At 44.7% G+C, this 22,466-nt stretch overlaps 1 protein-coding gene across 3 annotated transcripts in view; it reads right to left on the bottom strand.

The window, feature by feature from the left end:
• The window catches only part of MAP3K6 (mitogen-activated protein kinase kinase kinase 6), a 72,978-nt gene that overhangs the window by 36,085 nt on the left and 14,427 nt on the right, over positions 1–22,466 (bottom strand). For all 3 annotated transcript variants that reach the window (XM_072980199.2, XM_078379993.1, XM_072980200.2), the window contains 11 exons: positions 16,620–16,807; positions 10,160–10,328; positions 9,926–10,032; positions 8,241–8,411; positions 6,460–6,572; positions 5,833–5,992; positions 3,623–3,773; positions 3,216–3,323; positions 2,611–2,660; positions 1,204–1,299; positions 668–746 (listed from right to left, as the gene is read on the bottom strand). In XM_072980199.2, coding sequence (XP_072836300.2) covers positions 668–746; positions 1,204–1,299; positions 2,611–2,660; positions 3,216–3,323; positions 3,623–3,773; positions 5,833–5,992; positions 6,460–6,572; positions 8,241–8,411; positions 9,926–10,032; positions 10,160–10,328; positions 16,620–16,807 — 1,392 coding nt within the window. The remainder of the gene's footprint in view (positions 1–667; positions 747–1,203; positions 1,300–2,610; positions 2,661–3,215; positions 3,324–3,622; positions 3,774–5,832; positions 5,993–6,459; positions 6,573–8,240; positions 8,412–9,925; positions 10,033–10,159; positions 10,329–16,619; positions 16,808–22,466) is intronic.

Here is a 22,466-nt window from a genome sequence, read left to right as displayed (position 1 = left end):
TTAGGGAAGGGCAACAGCCTTTCACGATAATCTTTAGCAACAGGGCCAGCCCTACATTTGGGCCTAGGATAAGGAATGTGCTCCCAACATCCTTCCTGTGCTTTCTAGGGTTGATGGGAGCTGAAGCAGGGCCACATCGGAAGGTCCAAAGGCTCCTCACACAGCAAATCCTGAAGGAGTCATGAGCAAAAATTGTACAGTAGTGAAAATACTGTTTTATGGGTATCACACCACCTCCTTTGTGCACCATAAACAAGACTTGTCTCCTGCCCTCAGTTGCCCTAAAGACAACCAGTGAGATTCAGTTGCCCGTCTGAATGACGATAATTTCATTTGGTCTGCATTTCAAAGAAATGAAATCTAATTTGCACTTGTTGCACTAGTATGTGGGATTAGAACCAAGTTAATATTTGCAGTTCCTGATAGAAAACCGATTATAAAATGCATATGTTAGGAAATAAAATAATATAGACAAGAATCTACTAGAAAAAAATTGCATGCAAAAACCTATGCGAAGTTGTACAGCGCCCTTGTTTTATGCCATCTGCTGATAGGGGTGTTCCTCTTTAATGCTGCATCCCCCAAATCTATTCTTCACTAGGTCCTGAAAAAACAAGGAGTCAATGTCCATTCTTCCACCAGAGCATCACCCTCATCTCCAACTCACCTCTAACACCTTGGGGGAGGTACAGCTGTCCGTTTCCTCGCCCATTTCTGCCATGAAGGAATGGATCAGGTCACAAAACCTAGGTTCACAGAACACAGGAGGAAGGCTATGCTGGGAGAACAGGTCATCTCAACATCTCTTAGCTAATAGCTCAGGTATCAAAGAGTAAAATCCCCCACCCAGAAGAAGGCACTTCCTTTGAAATCTCCCATCATACACAGCCCTGCCCGCTGGCTAAGGCCTTCTCTCTCTCTCTCTCTCTCTCTCTCTCTCTCTCTCTCTCTCTTCGACAACTATCAGAATCCACTAGCCAGGGCTAGCAAAACTCTGGCTACAGGTTTCCTGGGCTGTCCATTCCATTTTTTGCATTTGCTGCCTCTCATCCAGCCTCCTCTTCAACAAGATCCATCTAACAGAAACTCTTCCCTCTTTACAACTCAAGAGGAGAAGTAGGGTCTTCTTATGATGGCTCTTTCAAAAGCTGGAGGGTGTCTCTGCTTCCTCTCAGAGCCCCCCCCCCACTCCCCTCCACTCACCAGCGGCAGTGATACTGGGTTGGGAAGTACAGTTGGAAGTCTTCAGCTGTGTGAAGCACATAAAGGAAGCAGCAGCGCTCATCACACTTGGAGATGCTGGGGGAAAAGGGAAAAGATAATGAGTTGTGGATCGTCACCAGCATGGTACTGGAAATACCCTCTAATCAGCAAAACCCTCTAACCTGCTTGGCAAGGTACATCTCTCAATACCCACATTCCCTTCACCATTGCTGGAACTTCCCTTGTCAGGAGAGTCTGGACTGAGATGCTACTTTTCCATGTGCAGGGAAATGTTTAATGAATTTATGACTTAGAAAAATATGGACACACAAGTCAGCCAGTTAACAGACAAAACTGGTCAGACACAGCTGCCCAGATGAATGACAGAGGAAATCTCTCCTGCAAAATACAGTAGGAGGGGGAGTCAGCCCTAATGGTAAAGGGAACGACCACAGCTTGGAGGCAGATCACCTGCTTTGCATACAGATGGACACAAAACAAAGCCCCTGCACCTCTACTTAAGCAGGGACCAAATAGCAGGAATGAAAACCTGCCTGAAACCCCAGAGTGTCAGCATCAGTCAGACGAAGCTTTACTGAGCTTGAAAATATGAACCTGTTTTGAACAAAATCTCCCAGAATCCCCAAGCCACTATGGCTACTGTGGGGGGGGGGAGAGACTTCTGGGAATTGTGGTCAAAACCGAGCTTTTCCAATCTCTGGCCAAATGGCTTGACTCAGCAGCAGGCTTGCTTCCTCCACGCCAAGGAGCCATTCTTGAAGTTGAAGAGGCACCAGGGGCCAACGCTCAGTCTCTCTGCATGCAGAAGGATCAAAGCTCAGGCCCTGGCATATCGAGGTGAAAGGAGGCGAGGCCTTGGTGACATGCCGGCCATCGGTGTGGACTAAAATGGAACCGATCATTATTAACACTGTGCAAGTCTAGAATCAGTATCAGTCAAGAAAGGTGGCAGTCTGAGCAGGTGGGAGACAGCCTCCTATGTAAAGCAGTAGCCTACACGAAGGACTAAAACCCATTATTGATTCCAACTAAAGTATACCCATTGAAACAATGGGAATTACATAAAGGTTGATTTACCAAATTTCCATTGATTCAATGGCTGAAATCATGTTGAAGAAAACAGGGTGCGTAAGGGCAACGGCACAAGCTGTTTTCTCTTCTCCCACGTCTTCCTCTGTGAAGCCAGGCATGTAGCTGCTTTCCTGATCAAATGTGCACGATGAACAGCCAGCTCCACAGGCAGCGCTGCTCACACTACCGTCCAGGCGCACTGTGTGATCCCTACAGGAATCTGGCCAATAGCTCCACTCTAGTTGTGGGATGATTTAACAATGGGATTCAGGCCATGCAATCTGAAATGCTGCTCCCCACCACCACCCAAATTACCTGATTCCACGGATGGAAGATACTGGAAATGTCCAGGTGTTAGTTCCTTCCTGTAATAGAAAGAGAGAACTTAAAGATGAAGGCATGCAAACACACACACACACACACACACAAAACCAGGAAATGGAAGCTTAGCCAGGAACCTCAACTGGACAACCCAAATTGCAGCTTGAGAAGAAGAGCACTCAGCATGGAGGTGCTTCTCCCCCCCCCCCAAAAAAAAACCACACAAAGTGCAACTGTACTCAGGAGAAGCCTCACTGCAACAGCTTTGCAGCTCATAAAACATCTCTCAACTCCCTGTGTCTCAACTCCTTGTGTACATATGTATGTAGTATGTATGGAACACATTCAAGCATTTTCTATACCACTCACTAGTCAATGCCTTTGCAGCAATTTACAAATGGAAGACAAAAATATTCAATTTTTAAAATCACAACTATTTAAAGTTTAAAGGTATCTAAACCTTAAATATGTATTTATCAGAGATATGAGCAAAAAAAGACTGCAGGGTGCCTGGGGAAACCCTGGCCTACATTGCAAAGGCTCCCAACCTCTGTGTAAACAGATCAGAAACTTTGCTGGTCCATGACCCCCAGACATACCTCCTCCAAGGAGCAAATGTGGCTCAGAGTCACTGATTTTTCTGATCCTTGCCTGCCGATACAGAGCTGGGATGGTTGCAACACTCTGCCTAGTTCTAGAATCAATACCTGTCAAGGAAGGCAGCAGATGAGAGCTTTTAAGGGAGTATTGGATCAACACATCAAGGATCAGTGAGATTAGACATGATGGCCACACATCAAAGCTCCGTGTTTAAAAGCAGTGCCCCTTGGGACATCAATTACAGGCAGGATATTGTGTTTATGCACGTCTACATAGGGATTCAGGAGATGCAATTTTGGACAGTTCATATTTTAAAAAACAAGCCATTTCTTCCCCATTCCTCGTAGGAGGTGAGGCTGAGATTTCTAAAGAACGACTGAAGCACCAATTTTCGCTGCCTCCTTACCGAGCACTGCTCCGTAGAGACGAAGGGCTGGCAACACGCCATCACAAATCCCAGCCAGAAATCCATCAGCTCCTGTTTGGGTGACCAAGTGTCCAGGGGAGTAGTGAAGTGACTGTAGATTGTATAGGTCTCTTTGATAGAAATCAGGTACCTGCACCATTAATGGGGCAAAGGATAGTATTGATGAAAGGCAAAAGAAAAATGAAAAGAAAAAGAGAGATACAATTCAAATATTCCCTGGAAAATTTCCATCCAGTGTCTGTAATCTCCAAAGCAACTTCTGGATCATCCAAGATCAGAATGCAAACTATACAGAGAGCAGCTTTTCTTTGCCCAAGACGGCTGTCACATCAGAATGGTTAGATGAGGTCAGTTTTGCTTGCCAGATTGGGCTCCAGCTTGGATAGCCACACAGTTCCTTTTTTAAAACCTGACATGCATCCAAGAACTAGCGAGGTATCACGGTTAGAGCAGCTGTAGGAAATGTTTCGGACTGGGACTCCCATAGCTCCTTGCTACGGGGCCATGCTGGCTTTCACTGTTGAGGTTGGTAGTTCAGAACACCTGGAAGGCACCAGGTTTCCTGTTACTGGGTAAGAAAATTGGATAGGGCCAGTTTCGGTACTCAGGGCAGTACATGTTTTGGACTAGCACTCCTGGGGGAGAGAACTGGACCGAGACTGGGCTCCTTCACTTCATTAACCCACAGAGTTCTGGCCAGTCAAGTGTCTCACCATCAAAACTCCAGGTTTCGTTGTGGTTAGACAGCTGATAGACCACCTTGAGCTCCTTATAAGAACAGGTGAGATATAAATATTCTAAAGAAAGAAAAAACTCAGGGCCACATAGATGCAAGGATGGGGACGCAAGTTGCAGGACTTGCTGTTAAGTTGGACTTAAGTCCCATTGGTGACTCAACTTTGACTCAAATCTTTTTTTTTTTGGGACTTGGTACCAAAGACTCAGACTTGGGACTCAGACGCAAAGACTTGCCAACATCCCTTCATAGATGTGATTCAACTGGTTAAATGTAGCCCAACAGCCATACTCAGTAACAGCCCATCTGAAGCTTGAGAAACCTTCTAATTTTTATGCCTGTGGCAGGAGAGAAGAGAACAAGCTCAAGTATTCATCAGGCCACAAAACATGAATAGACAAAACCCAGAAATAGGCAAACTGGAGCCATCCACGTGTTTTGGACTATGACTTCCACCAAACCCAGTCAGCATGACCAATACTAAGAGACAGTGCGAATGCTAGTCGAAAACATGTGTTGTCAATAGTACCAAAAGGCCTCATCTTCGGCCTGTCTGGAGCCCAAGCAGGATGATGAGGAACACATTCTGTTTTGCAAGCACTTGCTTTTTTAACACATCAACACAAACATATTTCAGATCTGCAATGGCCTTGTGACATCAGGAGTATTGTGGTGCCTTCACAATTAACACAATAATTTCAGTATAAATTTCACAGACTACAGTCCACTTCTTCAGATGTAAGAATTGTGGATTGTAATCCATGAAAACTCATGCCAAAATAAAGGCATCAGTGTTAAAGATACCAGAATACCTTTGTCTTTGTTTTTGTTGTTCCTAAAACAGACTAACATGGCTGTTAGTTAAACCTAGGATATACAGTATATCACAGAAGTGAGTACACCCCCTCACCGTTCATAAATATTTTTGTATATCTTTTCATGTGACAACACTGAGGAAATGACACTACAATGTCAAGCAGTGAGGATGCCCTATTTTTACACTCTAGCAAGAAAGAAGTGTTCTGCTTCTCCTAACAAAGTCAGAGACTTGCTAAGGGCCAATAACCCATCAGGAGACCCACTGGGCAAGAGCCACTGACAGCTCCTCTTTGCTAGTGCAACCAGATAATTCACTCATCTCTTGGAAATGAGCAGGCAAGCAAGTGGTGGGGGTTAGAAAGTAGCAGGTGCTGCAGAAGCCTGACTGCTCACCAGTCCTTTGCTGTGCAATACTGTACTGTAGAAATCAGAAAGCAAATGAGTAGCAGCGGCACCAAGAGAGGAGGGTGTCAAGCGTGTCTTGCCCGAGGGTCCCCCTAAAACCTGGAGCTGACGTGGCTCTCTAAACCCGCCCTTTCCAAGCACCCAATTCAGCTTGTTCAACATTCAGACACACAACGAGTCCTCCTCCTCACTCCTGCACGAGAGAGAAGCCAATGTTGCCACCACATACCAGACAGGGGCGTTGAGCTTATAGAGTTTCTCGGAAGCCTGAATGATTTTGTCCATATCACCGGTCAAGATACTTGCGCCCAGGTAAAAACCCACATCCCAATAATGTTGCATTTTTTCCAAACAGCCTTTCCGGCCCAAGACACAGCTTACTTTCATACCTGCGGGAAGATAGAGAGATTTTTTTTTAAAGAAAGAAATTTTGAAAGGGGTTTTCTCAGGAAACTCTTGACACTTGTTATAATCCCAGAGCTACAACAATAAAAGAGATTACATAAGAAAGGTGAGGAACAAATTTAACTCTCAGCTCCCCAAAGCCCCAGCTAGCATAGCCAATGGTAAGAGATTATGGGTATTGTAGTCCAAAAAACCTCGAGTGAGCCTGAGACTCCCTGGACTTCTGGGACTCCAAATTCCATAGTGCAAAACACTGCAGATCTCATGTTCCTTTTCCCAAAAGGAAGGCAACCCCCTCCCTGCTCAGACCACAATGCAGACAATAATTGAATTTGCCAGTGGTTGATGTTTTAACTTTATCAAAAGGTATCATTTTACAAACTCCGCAAGATTTTATCTCAGGAGGAGGATTTTCTAGGTTTAGCTGACGGAAAAGAGAGAGGCCCCGCACCAATCTGTCGAAGCTGCACAGACGTTTCGAATCGGTGCCCAGCCGCAATGAGGAAGACGACCGAGTTAATTCCAGCATGAAGACTCGGCTCTGTCAGAAAAGCTTTGTGGTACCTGAGGAGTTAAAAGGGATACAGAAATATCAGATCTGAGAAACAAGCACACATTTTCTCCATGCTCTGCCACGAACCTTGCTCCGCAGCTTAGCATTAACTTTTGTTTCCCTCTGTTTATGCCGAGCATAATGTCACAGGGTCGCATCTTGGCCGGCTGCCGCTTAGGGACAAGCGATGGATGCAGCAAAACGCTTGAGGGCTAACTCTCACACCCCTGTTCACTGGCTTCCCTGTTTGGGGGCCAGAGTAAAAAGAGAGAGGCTGGCTGCCGTTGCAATATTTCAGCACGTGCTGGCCAGAGATGGCTTTTGTTTGCTTTTTGCTGTCAGCTCACCCCCCCTCATTTTGTTATTTAGATGAGATTGGGCATAGGTGTGTGCCTTTTAAAGAAACACATTGTTATTGTGGTTTTCACACATTTCCTCCCCAGAGGGAAAAGTTACTTTTTGGCCTACAATTCCTAATAGCATTAGGGAGTATGGGAGTTATAATTCAGAAAAACAGTTCCATGCTTCCTTGGGAGTTTGTGGAGTTCAGAGTCCAAAATTTAACATGGCCAAGGTCTGTCCTCCTCCCCACCTCCATCATTCAGGTCTTGGAGACCACCAAGGGCTTTTTCTCACCAGTTCGGTGTCTTGGTCATCAGCTGTGTTGATGTTCTCACAGTGCCCTAGAGCAGTGGTCCCCAACCTTGGGCCTCCAAATGTTCTTCAACTCCCAGAAATCCTGGCCAGCAGACGGGATGGTGAAGGCTTCTGGGAGTTATAGTCCAAGAACATCTGGAGGCCCAAGGTTGGGGACCACTGCCCTAGAGTAATCCACCACAGCACCCCTGCAGCTCATGGGTGGAGAATTAAAATCACCAGGCTGCCCCCCCCCCCGCTCTTGCTGCTCAGCTAGTCCACAGCTCTAGGCACCAGCAGACTCTCCCAGATGGGCTCTGGAAGCGAGATCAAGCCAGTCCACAACTTTGGCCATCACCCATAAGCTAGCCTAGGTGTTTCAAGATGGAAAGGCCAAAGTCTCCTCCACGGCTGAGTAGCAAGCGGATGTGCAGTCAGTCAGTGAGAGGTCCTACTTGTGAGGAGGGAAGGCATTGTTTACATGTAGTCCTGCAACTCATGACAGATCTTCCTCTGCAACTGGGCATTTCTTTTGACACCCGAGTCCTTTAGAATTGGGGGGGTCCATCCTACCTCCATGTGCTCCCAGTCCAGAGCAGAGCTCTGTACACTTTTAGACCTAAAGGAGGAGCTTTTTCCAAAATAGTAAGCAACTTTCAGTCACTCCCAGTTTGCGGGCGGGCGGGGGGGGGGAAGAGGATGAGGAAAAACTCCATGGATCTAAAACAACCTGGGGGATGGGGTTGGCCAGCTACACTTCTACTCCTCTAAAGGCGTGAGGGAACCTTTTTGGTTTCAAAAACCATCTGCTCCATGGGTGGATGCATTAGGGGTACAGTCCTCTAAGGAGAGCAGTTCAGCAGTTACAATTCAGGCAAGTATATCTTCAGACCAAAGTCTGCAACGTACTTTTTGAAACAAAGCTTTCAGAAGGCATTCCTTCTCCATCCAGATATGCTAATTGGGTGCTCTATGGATTTATAGTCCAGAAAAAGTAACTAATCTGACAAACTTACTGTTCGCTTATTCTTTCCCTTCCTTACCAATAAAAGGCTTGGTCCCTCTTCTCCGGATCAGTGAAGCCAGAATCAATAAACATGTCCTTGTAGATGCGGCCGCACATGCAGTACAGATCAGGAGCAGCCCCTTCTGGCTTCTCCACCAAGGGCAGGAGAACAGAGAGGGCCTTCTCTCGGTCACCAGGCTGGTTGCGCCTGCAAATGCATCACACACAGCATCTAGAGGTCACAGAAAGCTGATTCACTAGCACAGAGGAAGAGCTGGAGAAGAAGGGAGGTTGCACACACCCTCCTCTTTTGTTCACGGCTGGCTGAGGAGGCACTCCTCTGCCTATGCAGGCAAGTCTGGTTTGCTGCTGAAGAGAAGTTTAGATTAAACAATGTCCACGTCCTTTCAGTTCTGCTCCATGGAATTGTAGGAAAATAAAAATGGCACACTCCCTTAATGGTGATTCAATTCCAATTGTCATACTGCTTTAACAGTTGGAAGATTTTCCTGATATACATATCACATTTTTATCCCACCTTTCTCTTTAAAAGGACCCAAGGCAGTTTATATCATTCAACAACAATATAGAAGTTAACTACAGTGAATATACAAATACTAAAAAGGATCAAGCAAATACCACACAAAAAAACATAACATCAAAATACACTGAAAACAGAGAGGTACAACAATCCATTTAAACTCTCCCACCCAGGCAGCCAGTCACTCGGGAAAAGCTTGTCCGAAGAGATATTCAACTGAAATCTGGCCTTTTTGATATCTCTATCCAGTTACCACTTGGTAACTAGTCACTTGCACTGATCACATCTGCAACTGCTTAGAAGTTGTATAGCATTTGTCTATGAGAATGCTGAGGTTGAGGTGGCTGAGATTTCTGTGAGGGCTAATTAAAGATACATTGTAAGAACCAGCCTGTATGCCTTCTGCCTTTCCCTGAGTGAACGCTTCCTTCCTAATACAGTGGTGCCCCGCATAGCGATGATAATCCATTCTGGATAAATTGTCACTATCCGGAAACGTCACTATCCGGGGCAAAAAACCCCATAGGAATGAATTAAACACTGTTTAATGCGTTCCTGGGGGGGGAACTCACCACTAAGTGGAATCCCCCCATCCGGCCGCCATTTTTGCCGCCTCGGTAAGCGAGGAATCGCCGCAAAAACGCTGCGGGCGGCCATTTTCTTGATGCGGCAGCCATTTTGGAACCGCCGGTCAGCTGTTCTAAAACATCGCAATGCGATGTTTACCCTATTTAAACATCGCAATGCGATCGCAAAAACAATCGCAAAATCCGCATCGCTATGTGGATTCGTCGTTAAACGGTGCACTCGTTATGCGAGGCACCACTGTACTGGTTTTAGAGGCAGAAGCACATGCAACAATTGGTGCCATGCCTGTAGCATCAACCTAACCTGTTCTTCATGTAACGTGAGCATCTATACTTCCCAAAGACCAACCTTTAGCCTGATTCTGCACCAGGTTGTACAGCTGGGGATGCCAACAGCAAATGCCTGTAGTTCTTAACTTATCTGTCACCTAAGTTAATGCTGATTGCATTACACTTGCTTAAGAACCCTGCAGGGCTTTAGCCTTTATTTTGCATTTTAAAAATATTTAGAAACACCCTGACTTCCAGTCATCTGAGGCTTTGAACTAGGGCTTTCTTAGCTTATGCATAACTCAGTATGGCAAAATCCCTTACCTGTCAAGAGCAAAGGCGTAGTGGAAACAGATACTGTGCTGCTCGGCAATGTTGCAAGTTGGCAGAGCCTGCAAGGTCTCCACGAGGTTGATGATGGCGTTACAGTCCTGCAGAAGGACAGCAGAAGCAACCATTCATGGCTGTGTTGGATGAGGGATTCTGGAGGCCATGATCCCACTTATTCAGACTAATAAACCATGAGAGCCAAACACGGCCCCTGATCAATCAGCTCACCTGCGCATCACGGTAGGACAGAAGAAAGTTCATGACGATATCCAAGCTGAGGCACTCCACACTGTCCAAGCGCTGCTGGATGCTGGTCAGCTCGCGGCTCAGCTCCTCCCCGCTGTACCTTTCACGGGCCCTGCGAATGTCTCTCCGGATCATCTCCCGGAAGTAGCCACTTGGGAGAATAACATATTGGGTTTTTGTTTTTGTTTTTTTGTTTTTGCACCACTGAACATAATGTTTTATGACATTTCTCTTCCACTTTCCCTACAATGAACACAAGGCCGCACATATGGCTCTTTTCTTCTCCTCTTGATCCTCCTAACGGCCCTGCAAGGTAGGTCAGGCTGAGAGATGGGAATTGTCCTGAGGTCCCCCAGTGAATTTCATTGCTTAGTAGAGTAACTGAGTTGGAAGGGGCCTATAAGGCCACTGAGTCAAACTCCCTGCTCAGTGCCAGAATCCAAGCTACAGTATCTTTGACAAATGGCTGCCTAGCTTTCAATTGAATGCCTCCATTGTTGGAGCACTCGCTTATGTTTTGAGGTAACTAGTTCCATTTTTGTACTGCTCTAACAGTTAGGACGTTTTTCCCCCTGATATTTCTGAAAGTTAAACATCCCCACTTCTCTCAGTCTTTGCTCATACCCTGATTGTCCTTGCCTTCCTCTGAATCTGTTGCAGTTTGTCAGCATTCTTCTTAAAGGGCAGTGTCCAGAACTAGACACAATACTCAAGATGAGACCGAACCAGTGGCAAACAGAGGAGGACTTAGTACTTCATGAGATTTGGAGACTAAAATTGCATTGGCCTTTTTTGAAGCCACATGGCACTGCTGGCTCCTATTCAACTTGTGATCTACAACAATTCCAAGATCTTTTCCCTCCCAGAACTGCATATGTGTCTGCTTCCATTGCTCTGACAGAACAGCACTAAATTCATACAGCTGGAAACCTGAAAAGTCATGAAGTCAACCCCCAGCTAAAGTGACCCAGATTGATAGTTATTGACCCTGTGTTTTAAAATCTCTAAGGAAGAAGAGTCCACCAATTTCTGACATACTCCATTCTACTGCTGAATAGCTCTTACCATTAGGAAGTTCTTTCTAGTGTTTATCTGAAATCTCCTTTCTTGTAATTGGAATCCATTGGTTTGAACCTACCCAGCTTTATCTTCCACATAAGAGCCCTTAAAAAATCTTTGAGGACAGCCAGCATATTTCCTCTTGATCTCTTCTCTGGGTTAAACATACCCAACTCCCTCAATGGACTTAAGTTTCCTGATTTTTCACCATTGTGGTTATCCTTCTTTCAACATGTTTCAGTTGATCCTTATCCTTCTTAAGAGTGTCCCAGGTATAGTCTCACCAAAGGAGAATACAACATTACTTTCCTTCTTCTGAACACTATACTTCTGCTGTCTTTAAGAGTTTAGCACTCAAAGCCCTTGCCCTAGACAGACAAATCTGTCAGTTTTGATTTCTCCCACATTTGATACTTTTAAAATCTCAAGCTCTTTCCCTCCTGAATATGAAGAAATATGTGACTAACACAAAAAAGAACCAAAGTAAAATTAGAGGACTGCCTTCTCTAAAGTAAGGTGCATGGCCACCCTAGAAGAGATAGTAGCATTTTCTTAATGCAGAAGAAAAGACTGGAACATAGGAAACTCCATCACACACTCAGACCACTGGACTAGCTAGCCAATTTATTTCCGCATATAATATTGTATGTATCGTTGGATTATACATAGATATTTTATTGTTTTTGTTTATTTCATGAATTGTCAATAAAATTTTTTTTTTTAAAAAACCCTGGTTCATCTAGCCAGTACTGTCAACAGTGGCTGGCTGTGGTCACCAGTGTTGCATGCAGGATTAATGCAACCTGACTCTGGAAATCAGACAAGTTCTGTTTGTTGACAGGTGATTTGGTGTTAATGGACTAATTATCCTACAGCTTTGGAAAGTTAACATTTCAGAGTACAACCACTGTCCCCAGTGCTGGCCAGAGCATTCTACGAGAAGGACTTTAAAAAAGTAACTTTTCCAAGTTTTGGGAAAGCTTTAGATATGGCACTCTTCCATACAGCTCACACATTTTTCGTGCCTAAACACACACAGAGATACAAGGAAGCAGAAGCAAAAATACCACGTTCTTGTGTTAGCATTTTCCACATACTTCCCCCATGGTAAAACCACAGTGACATCTGAATCAGGCCACTGGTAACAACATGCTTAACTGTGATGCAACAGCAGAGGTTTACCACCGCTTCCTGCCAACGGCCGTGCAGGACAGCTCTGGAAACAGGAAGAAGACCCAATATAGGGAGCTTTTGTCTAACTGTTTGCTTTCCTTCTCTGTAGCATGGAAATTCACTGCTCATCTAGGCTCCAGGTCCTTGGAAATAACCAGAAGGCAGCAAAAGAGCTTGCTCTTGGGTGGCCATTCATCATGTTTTATACAGGACAATCCTCTATTTGAAGGCATTCTCTATTTGAAGGCTTCCCAGTCCATATCCAGTTTAAAGATTGAGGGGGAGAAAAGTACTCTGCAAGGACCTTGAAGTTGCCCATTAGTGCTTGGCACCTGGACACTCTTGGTCTGTTTCATTTCCTACTGAAAACGGGAAATAGCTGTATGCTTCTGATGTGGCCTCTGGCAAGGATGGTCAACCTTAGTATGATTGAGGACCCATGTTTCAGATGGGCAAACTCCATAATTTCAACATTTAATGTTCTTGTTTTTAAAAAAATAATAATGCAGGGTCATGTACTGTACAATTGTTTTCATTCAATGGAGAGTATGTTTAATTTGCCCCTCCATGTCTAGTACTTGCCAAAAATATTGCTTTAAAAATGCAGAAGAAGAAGAGGAGGAGGAGGAGGAAGAAAAAGAAGAAGAGGAAGAAGAAGAGGAAGAAGAAGAAAAGGTGGATTTCCTCAAAATGTGACAAAATTGTCCCTCTAAGGGCACATGAGGGTTTTTTTTACCAAATATTTTCTTTCTTTCTTTCATGCTGGGAGTCCAGGGATTGATAGGCCACATGTAACCCATCCTGGTTTCAACAGTGTCCTGAGGAGCCTGCCGCAGTGCACCTTTTACAGCCACAAGATCTCAAGTACCTTATGAGACCAGGTACAGTAGATCGGGGCAATCTGATGTGCTTAACTAGGAAACAATTTAAGTCCTTGACTTAGGTTGTCCCCTTGCAACCCCAGAAGCTGCACTCTCTGCATCCATAGTTGAGCTATGGAATTTGCTAACACAGTATGGAGTGATGGACTCTATCTAGACCAAAAAAGGGGGGCAGACAAATTCATAGTGGATAAGATGACCACATTGAGTCTCTTATACAGTGGACCCTTGACTTACAGACGGCTTGACTTACAGACTTTTTGAGTTACAGACTTCTCTGGCCGCAAAATTTAGGTTTGACTTGCAGACTGAGATTTGACTTACAGACCAGAAAAAAACCAAAATGGAACAAAAACGGCCTGTTACGGGATTAATCGGTTTTCAATGCACTGTAGGTCAATGGAGACTTGACTTACAGACTTTTTGACTTGAGAACCGCCTTCCAATACGGATAAAGTTCTCAAGTCAAGACCCCACTGTATTTTAGACATATCATGTGAAGGATAAATTCACTGGACAACACTGAGCCAGAAAAAGTGGAAGGCAGTAGGAAAAGACCTAACATGGGATGAATTAACTCCGTAATGGAAACCCCCGATCTTAGTCTGCAAGACTTGAATGACAGAAAGTTTTGAAGGTCACCACACTTCCGAGGTGACCTGACAGCATGTAACAACAACAAGAGATTACCAATCACTACCGGAGCTCGGTAGACTGTAGGAATGTGACTGGAAGGTGCTATTACATTCCTTTTGTGTTTATATGGGCTTTCCCTTCCAGCATCTGATTAGGAAGCAAGATACTGTACTTGGCAGGACTCCGGTATCATCGAACAGGGCAAAGGAATCCACTGATGCACAAGTATCACAATTTCTCAACATCTTTTTACACCACATAGCTATAGGCCACACTTCCTATCCTTTCACATGTGTATTCTTGCATGGCAAATGTGTGGCTACTGTGCTGACCTAAGTTGCCATTCTGGAGCCACAGCTTTTTTCTCCTGCTCAAGTGCTCACAGTACAAACTGCAACACTAGGATGGGACAAAATCCCTTTTGCCTGCCTTCAAATTCACCCGCTTAGCATTCCACTCCACACAGAAAAGATGGCCTAGTTTTTTGCAATTTACACCCGATGGTAACTGTTAACATTTTCAAGTGCATTCAACAGCTCAATAGCCTTTAGTCTCTGATCCTCTGTGGAATCCAGGACACCCACTACAGTATTGAAAAGTATCCTGCCTTTGCCCCAGCTATGTCCTCACAAGGGCCCCAGGCTCAACGGGAGAGCAGGTGCTCTGCATGCATGTCTCTCATGTTCAATCCCAGGTATCTCCCAAGAGGGCTAGAGAAGAAATCTGCCCAAGTTCTTGGTAAGTCACTGTTAGTCATTACTAACAACACTTGTGGATTGTTTTCCTACAAGGCGCTATAGGGAATCAAACGTCCAACCCCTTGACAATCCACCTCACAGATCTGCCCAGCCAGCATTATTCTACTTTTGAATGAAATATATTATTCCCTCATCTCTGTCCTGCTTTGTTTTCTTTTCTATGTGAGCATCAGCCTTACACAGCAATGTCTGGGGCTCCTAGGAGCTGAAGTCCAAAATTTCCGGGGTGGTGGTGGTGGTGTTAAAGATTGATAACCCCCAATTTAGGGGGACCCGTGTTCCGGCTTTGCACAGAGTAGCTTCCCGTGATAAGCACCGAGTCCCTCAACGACCAAAGATATGAAATTCAAAGGATTAAAACCGTTGTTTGAGGTTAAACTGTTGGTACATTTCTCAGAATCCTATTGTTGACGTATACTCACTGCATCACCCACGTCTTGGCAGAAAATTACCACGTTTTAATGAGGTGCTAGTTGTGTTCCTGGGCATGTGCCTAATTAATGAGTAGCGATTTGCTGCCAAGAGCTGCGTGATATCCCTTATGCAAATGTGAACTGGCAATAGAATTTTGGCTGTTCCCCTTTGCGTGGCCAACTTCAGTTCCTCAAAGGTAGAAAGCTCCTCCAACTTGCTAATCAGAGAAGACTTCCATGATTTCTTGGGTAAAAGAGAGTTTGCATGAGGATCCTCCTTTTCAAATTAGCAAGCGTGCTCACTATCCAGCTTGAGCTCACATGGGATCAAAATCAGATCCTGAATAATGTTTTCCACATCTACCCTTATTAACATGAATCCTGATGAGTCAGAGACTGTTCTTACTGCTTCTGACAATCTGCCTGAGCTACTGGGTGTCTGATAACAGAATATGACTGTTTACAAAAGCCTCTGTAGCTTTCATGATATCTTGAACATGTCAGCTGTCTACTTACAAAAGCCCCAAACAAATGTCAGTGTTACAAGGAAAACAGGAAGGTGGATAGATGGTTTAACTGCAGGAGGAACAGGGGCAGACTGGGAGAAATCATTGCTCAGTAGCAGAGCATATGATTTGCATGCAGAAGGTTCCAGATGCAATTCCTGACATTTCCAGTTTTAAAAAGCCCGGGAATACATAATACGAAATATTTCTTCTTTACCTGGCCCTCCAGAGCAGGCATTCTCAATAGGGACCACAGGGCCACCTGGTACACTTGAAGGGTGCCACAGACTGGAACCAATTCTTCACATGCCACCTTATAAGGTCCTTTAAGTAATTTACACAATCCTGATTCATCCTGTAATTTTTTTCATATTGTGTTTATAGTCATGCTCCCCCCCCCCAAATATTGAGAATGGTTGCTCTAGAGAGGATGCATGGAGAAGCTGTGGTCCTCCAGATGCTTTTGAACTACAATCCCCAACAGCCCTACATCAGCACAGCCAATGGTGAAGAATGCAAGGACTTGCAGTCCAGCAACGCATGAAGGACCACACATTTAATCACCCTGCATAATATTAATCATGACATTTAACTGTTTAGTGAAAGGAAGCGTGCAACAGAGTACAGGCACTCCTCACTTAATGACCAAGCTTCTTATGACTAGGTCATTAAGCCAACTGGTCAATAAGCGAGGAGCGATAATCATACATAAAGGAATAATAAATCACATGCCATTAAGAAGGGGCACAGCGAAAAAGCAAGTATGGATTTACGAGGGTTGTAAAGTGTTGTAAATCTGAGCAGTTGTTAAACAGGTGGGTTGTTAAGTGAGGAGTGCCTGTATTATATAGGATGAGACAAGTCCACGTGCACACAAAGCTGGGGGGAAACAGCATTTTGAAAAGCTAGAACTCCTAGAGCCCTCCAGCTAGTATGGCCACTGGCCAGGTGACTTTGGGGAGTGTAGTCCAAAAGAGTCACTAGTTCACACGCAGGAGGAAAAAACGGCATTTTACCCAGAGCAGGTAGAGGTGCCCTCCAGCAGTCTAGCAAGCTGCGTAGTCAAAGGAGTAAAGAAGGACTCCATGTTGAAGTTGGGCTGGCAGAGCTCAGTCAGGCATTTCATGGCACTGGCATCGCAGGAGAAGACCTTGTTCTGGACGGTCACTATGTAGGGGATGAAGGTATAGCTGCCGTTGCAGTCCTGGAAAAGAGCAGAGCAATTCGCCCCATCAGAACTTACTCCTTGGAAGGACCACAGATGGCATGAACATAGAAAAGGCACTGGTATCCAGCTTGGACGTTTATTTATTTTATTCATTTATTTATTTAACTTATATGCCGCCCACTCTACCCAAAGGTCTCTGGGTGGCTTACAATAATTAAAATTCAATTAAAATACACTAAAAGATAAAATGAGTAAAATACAATTAAAATTGCCATCAGGACCCACAGTTGATGTTATTCCAATTAAAAGCCTTCTCGAACAGGAAGGTTTTGACCTGGCGCCAAAATGTCATCTGCGTCGGCGCCAGACGAACCTCAGTCGGGAGGGCATTCCATAGTCTGGGGACAGCTGCCGAAAAGGCCCTTCCCTCTTACCTCTTTGAGGGACGGCTCTTCCAAAAGGGCCCCCTGGCTAGATCTTAACTGCCGGGTAGGCTCATATGGAAGGAGGCGGTCCTTCAGGTATCCAGGGCCCAAGCCGTTTATGCAGTGGTGGTTGGTGCCAACTGGAGAAGGAGGGCAAGGTGGTCAATGGAAGGGAAGCCAAAATCCACAAAAGTTCAGGTAGGGGACCTCCCCCTTTGTAATGACACCAGTACAATTCCTTAGCATTTAACACCTAAATGAACTGAATGCATGGCTTAGGCTTGTGGAAAGGGGAAGGGAGAACGAAGCTCTACTTAAGACTCTCTCCGATTTATTGCTAAGATATTTGTTTTCCCTTATTAATTTAACGTATTTCCTACCCTATTCTGCTACTCTTTGTGAGATTAGAGTGCTAGAACAGCAGCTCAGGAAGTCTGATCTGTAGCCAAACCACAGACCTCAATGGGTGACTCTGGACAATTTCTTTCCCAACCTCACTTAACCCCAAAGGGTTCTTGCAAGGATAAAATGAGGAGGCCACAGATGGCTACCTTGATCTCTGTGATGCAAAAAGGAAAGGTGTGCTCAAAGGAAAACCCCCTTTCCCACTCCCTCCACATGCAGTCTTCCCCAGCACAGGGTCCCCAGATATTCTCCCATCAGCCTCAGCCAGCACAGATGGCCTGTGGTTAGCAGTTCTGAATTTTGAAGCCCGTAACAGTTAGGTGTGCGTGGAGCAGATAAAGAATGGGCTCCTAGCTCAACATCAAACCCTTGGTGAAGATGGTCTACTCAGTGGTATAGTGGTAGATCTTTTTTATCGTGGCATTCAGCATCATCATTCACATAGCCATGCCTCCAAAGGAAGTCCCGAAATGTGGGCGGCTGTGTTGACCCACATCAACAAACCAGCTTCAGCAATTCTCATCGTCACTAGGAGCAGGTCCTTTGTATTGCTAAAGGGGCTTAGTTTCCTACTAAAGGCTAGTCCACCCCTGAATACTTTGCTTTCCAAAGTAGCTCAACAAGAATATATTGTTACTGGAACAACATATTTTGCTCTCAGCTGTTTTAAGAGTTGCAGCCGAGCGCAGAGGGAGTAAAAAGCCCAACAAGGGTAGCAAATGATGCCACTGTTCCCACTGGCCACGACAACCCTGCTAGTCATGGCTCCATTATCATATTTAATCCAAGGTTTTGGTGTGGCAGCAAAAACATAAGAGATGCTAATTCTTCCCCCTTCTTCCTGTGCTATCTTCATTTTGGAAACTTTGCTGAGAAACGAAAAAGAAACTAATGTATTTGTCTGAAGGCACATAATGAACCAGAATGCAAAGCTTCTGAGTTCCATTACAGAGATAAGGCATCATATGGTGTGATCAATTTTTTAAAAACCTAATATGTATACATTGTGGACACGGAAAAGACATCACATGAGTTTCGATCAGGGTATGCAGCAGTTTTTCAGATAGTAATGTAAATGGGCAGGTATGGTTTATAAAAATGCCCCAAAACGAAGGCTAACGTGGATCTATAGATACAAATCTATAAATAATGACACATTTAGAAAGAAATGCAATTGGTATCACTGTCAAATGGTGAAGACGGCAACAGATCAGGCTATATTTCTGCGCTACTAATAGTGAAGAGGCAACATCAAATTTCTTGCTCTCCCCCCCCCCCCGGATTTATTATCGAGCCAAATTTGTATTAGCAGCAAATCACTAAAACAGACCAGGATTAGGGACTGTTTTGCTTTTCAGGAATTCTTGGACTACAAATCCCATTTTAAGATGCTTTAAGAACGAGACAAAGGGCTGCTATTCACGCTTGGTATATTATCCATCAAGATTCAAGACAGCATGTCTTTTAACACTAGCGAATGCAGGACTGCACAGGGTTTTACTCTAATCCAGGAGGCCTCCTTGTTAAGATTTTTCTTGAATGCAACTGTATACTTAAAAAAAAACCTCACCACAATCCCTTCTGTTCTTAGTCCTGATGTTGGGTGGCGTAGGAGATGTGTTAAGGAAAATACACTTGCTATTTCATATGGTTCATTATCAGAGATTTGCCCAGTTATGCTATGATTGTGTTTTTTTAAAACCCAGTACTAAGTCCCACTCTGAAAGCTGAAATGGCAGAACAAGATGAAAGCCAGCTTTTAGGGTGATCCTGGGCATGGCTTCCCCACTTTTTAGTCGTTCTTGTCGCCCTCCCCCCAAACCGTTTGCAGGAAGCTTATTCTTATGTACATGTTTGTATGATTGCCAGCCAAGGTGACCGGTAGATGATTCTGTGAGGCCTTTCTTCCAGGAATCATCCAAATAATGTGATTAGGTGTATAGAATTATACCGTGACAGCAGAAAAATAGAAAAATAAAATGAAAATCCTTTGCTCTTGTACTTATTTTGCTCCATGGATGAAGTATACAACTGTTTTTTGCATGGTTTGCCAATTTCCAAGAGGGCAACAATCTTAGGAGGAAAACCTTGGGGGGAAGAGACTGGCACCAGAAGAAGCTTTGTGAGGCTTCCTCTCCTCTATATAACAAGTAAAGGGACAGAATCTTGACGTCGTTTGCTAACTAATGTGAACCACTGGGAAATCTACCTTACTTATCTATTTCCCCCCCCCCCCGAAGGCTGAGATAGCTGAAGGAGGGTTTACCCAGAGTCTAAACCAGCTTCATGAAGCAATCGCTACACACTCAGATGGACATGGGTCCTGCTTTATGGGGTGCACCTCTCAATTTGAATGGCCCAATCCACATCAGGTTTGAAAGCGAAGAACCCTAAGAAGGGAGAAGGGTCTTTGAAATTTCCCATTCACACGTCAGTATCTAGACCACTGAGGCGCAGATAATTTGGGCGCCGTCTTGCCTGTTGTACCCAAATGCATTGGGGTATTTTTCTTCATTTATAGAAAACACAACTAAATGTGCATCAGTACCTTAATGTGATGAAAACCCAGAATAAGATGAGTCAAAATGAAACAAAAAAATAGCACTAAAGAAAGACCTCCAGGCTGGACTGTACTCATTCCGGTACTGGAGAAAAGCAAAGGATAAATATGAATAGCACTGTCCCTAATGAAGCAAACGGATTGATGTCTAAAGGATGCGTAGTTGCTGAAATGGATAGAGACAAGAGGAAAGTTCAGTACGGCATTACCCATATAACTGGAATATGAAATGTTAAAATTAGCTTAGGCTAATCGCCCAACTTTGCCCCCAGCTAGATGAGGAATTCCTCAGGACTTTGGTGCAGGCCCTGGTCATCTCCTGGACTGACTACTGCAATGCTCTCTACGTGGGGCTCCCCTTGAACATGATCTGGAGACCAGTGGGTCCAGAATGCAGCAGCCGTACTGGTGGCTGGTGCAAGTAAACTTGACCACATCGGTTCTGGCCCACCTCCACTGGTTGCCCATGGGGTTCTGGATCAGGTTCAAGGTTTTGACACTCACATGCAAAGCCCTCCACAGTTTGGGCCCATGTTATTTCTTGGAGTGTCTTTCCTTAATGTCACCTGTCCGACCCACAAGATCATCCCAGTCAAGGCTCCTCTGGGTAGCCATCCCAAAGGAGACCCATAAATCCTCTACAAGAGGTAGGATCTTCTTCATGGTGGCTCCAACTTTATGGAACCAGCTTCCAGAAGAGCTCTGCCTAGCCCCCTCCCTGTGGACACTTGCTTTTAAGGGAGGCTTTGCACACTGACCCCAGCTGACCACCTCCCCCCCTTTTCCCCCTCCTCTTCTTCCCTCCCCACTTTTCCTCCATCTGCTCTGGGATTAGTCGGTGCCATCTGTTTTTTTTAGGGTTACTGCTACTTATTTCAATGTCTCTATTTTTATTTTTGTTTTCTATTATACATGTTGTAACCCTCCCAGAGTAGTGCTGTGTTAGTAATGGGAGTGGGATACAAATAACATAAACACATAAGTAAACCGATGAAGCAAGGCAAGCAACCATACAACAAGAAATTGAATGTTGCAATCTTGCAATATTTGGGATTGATGATCTAAGATGGGGATGTGCACTAGTGTACAAAATTTTGAATTCAGAATTTGAAATTACAACCCTTCAGACTCAGAAATTGCAATTTCAAAAATTCAAAATTTCTGGAACTCCGGAACTCCATTACAGTCAACAGATTCATTATTTTCCCCTTTACACATCACAAACGGGCAAAACATTTAAAAAGAATTTCCCTGCGTCCTCTGACACTTTCCCAGTGATTGTGCCAAACAAAGAGAGTTTGCACACTAACAGCCAGCCGTGGCCAGGTATTACAAAAGGACTGGAATGGGCATATTGACTGAACCCTTGAACAGTGGAAATGCCAGCAGGAAATGCCAACAGCACTGCAGAAGCAGAGGACAGACGACACTGAAGAGTGGGCAAATGCCCTGGGCAGCGCTGCCAGGCAGACTGGAGCTGCAGATAGACTGCAATGGGTGGAAACTGTGCCAAGAGCATGGGGCATAGCATCGTTGAGTGAGTGAGCACAATCCTGGAGGAACAGCTCAAGGAAGGAAGGAAGGAGGCAGAAAGAAGGGCAGGAGGCAGACATACGGCCTAACTAGTACTGTGAGGAGAGTGTGCCATTCTCACTTAAAGGTAGGGTTGCCAGATGTCAGGCAAAAGGAGGACATGTCCTCCTTTTTAGCCTAATGTCCTCCGTCAGGCAGGCAAAGATAAAAACCTTTAAAATGTCAGGCTTTTGTATATTTTATGTTATAATTTTGGATGAGAAGGGGAGAGGTGGAAGGACCCCCTTCCCTCGGGCTTTCCCCACCCCCACCTGCCCACCGACCCCCAGTATTTTGAAAAAAAGCCTCCACTGAATTTATTTTTAATTTTTAACATGACTGTTTCTTGGTCGGTTCACTAAGAGACATTTATTGGCAGCTATTGTAATGAAATTGTATTGATTGTGGGTTTAATCTGGAATGATTCAAATGAAACATTCAATATGTCCTCCTTTGTCCTCCTTTTTGTCTTTCTATGTCCTCCTTTTAGTACCCGTGTCTCTGGCAACCCTACTTAAAAGGGAACTCAGGGAAGCCCAGCAAGGGTAGATTGACCTTAAGGAAAATACTTTTTTCTATAGATCCAGATTAACAGGCATGAGCCGTGTGGATGGGCAGTGGTTAAAACGCTGTACTGCAGCTAAAACTGTGCTCACGACCTGGGGTTCAAATCCCAGGTAGCCAGCTCAAGGTTGACTCAGCCTTCCATCCTTCCGAGGTCGGTAAAATGAGT

Source organism: Pogona vitticeps, chromosome 9 (assembly GCF_051106095.1).
Source record: "Pogona vitticeps strain Pit_001003342236 chromosome 9, PviZW2.1, whole genome shotgun sequence".
NCBI classification, from domain to species: Eukaryota; Metazoa; Chordata; class Lepidosauria; order Squamata; family Agamidae; genus Pogona; species Pogona vitticeps.
The sequence above is the reverse complement of the archived record's forward strand: the minus strand, read 5'-3'. Positions and strand labels throughout refer to the sequence as shown.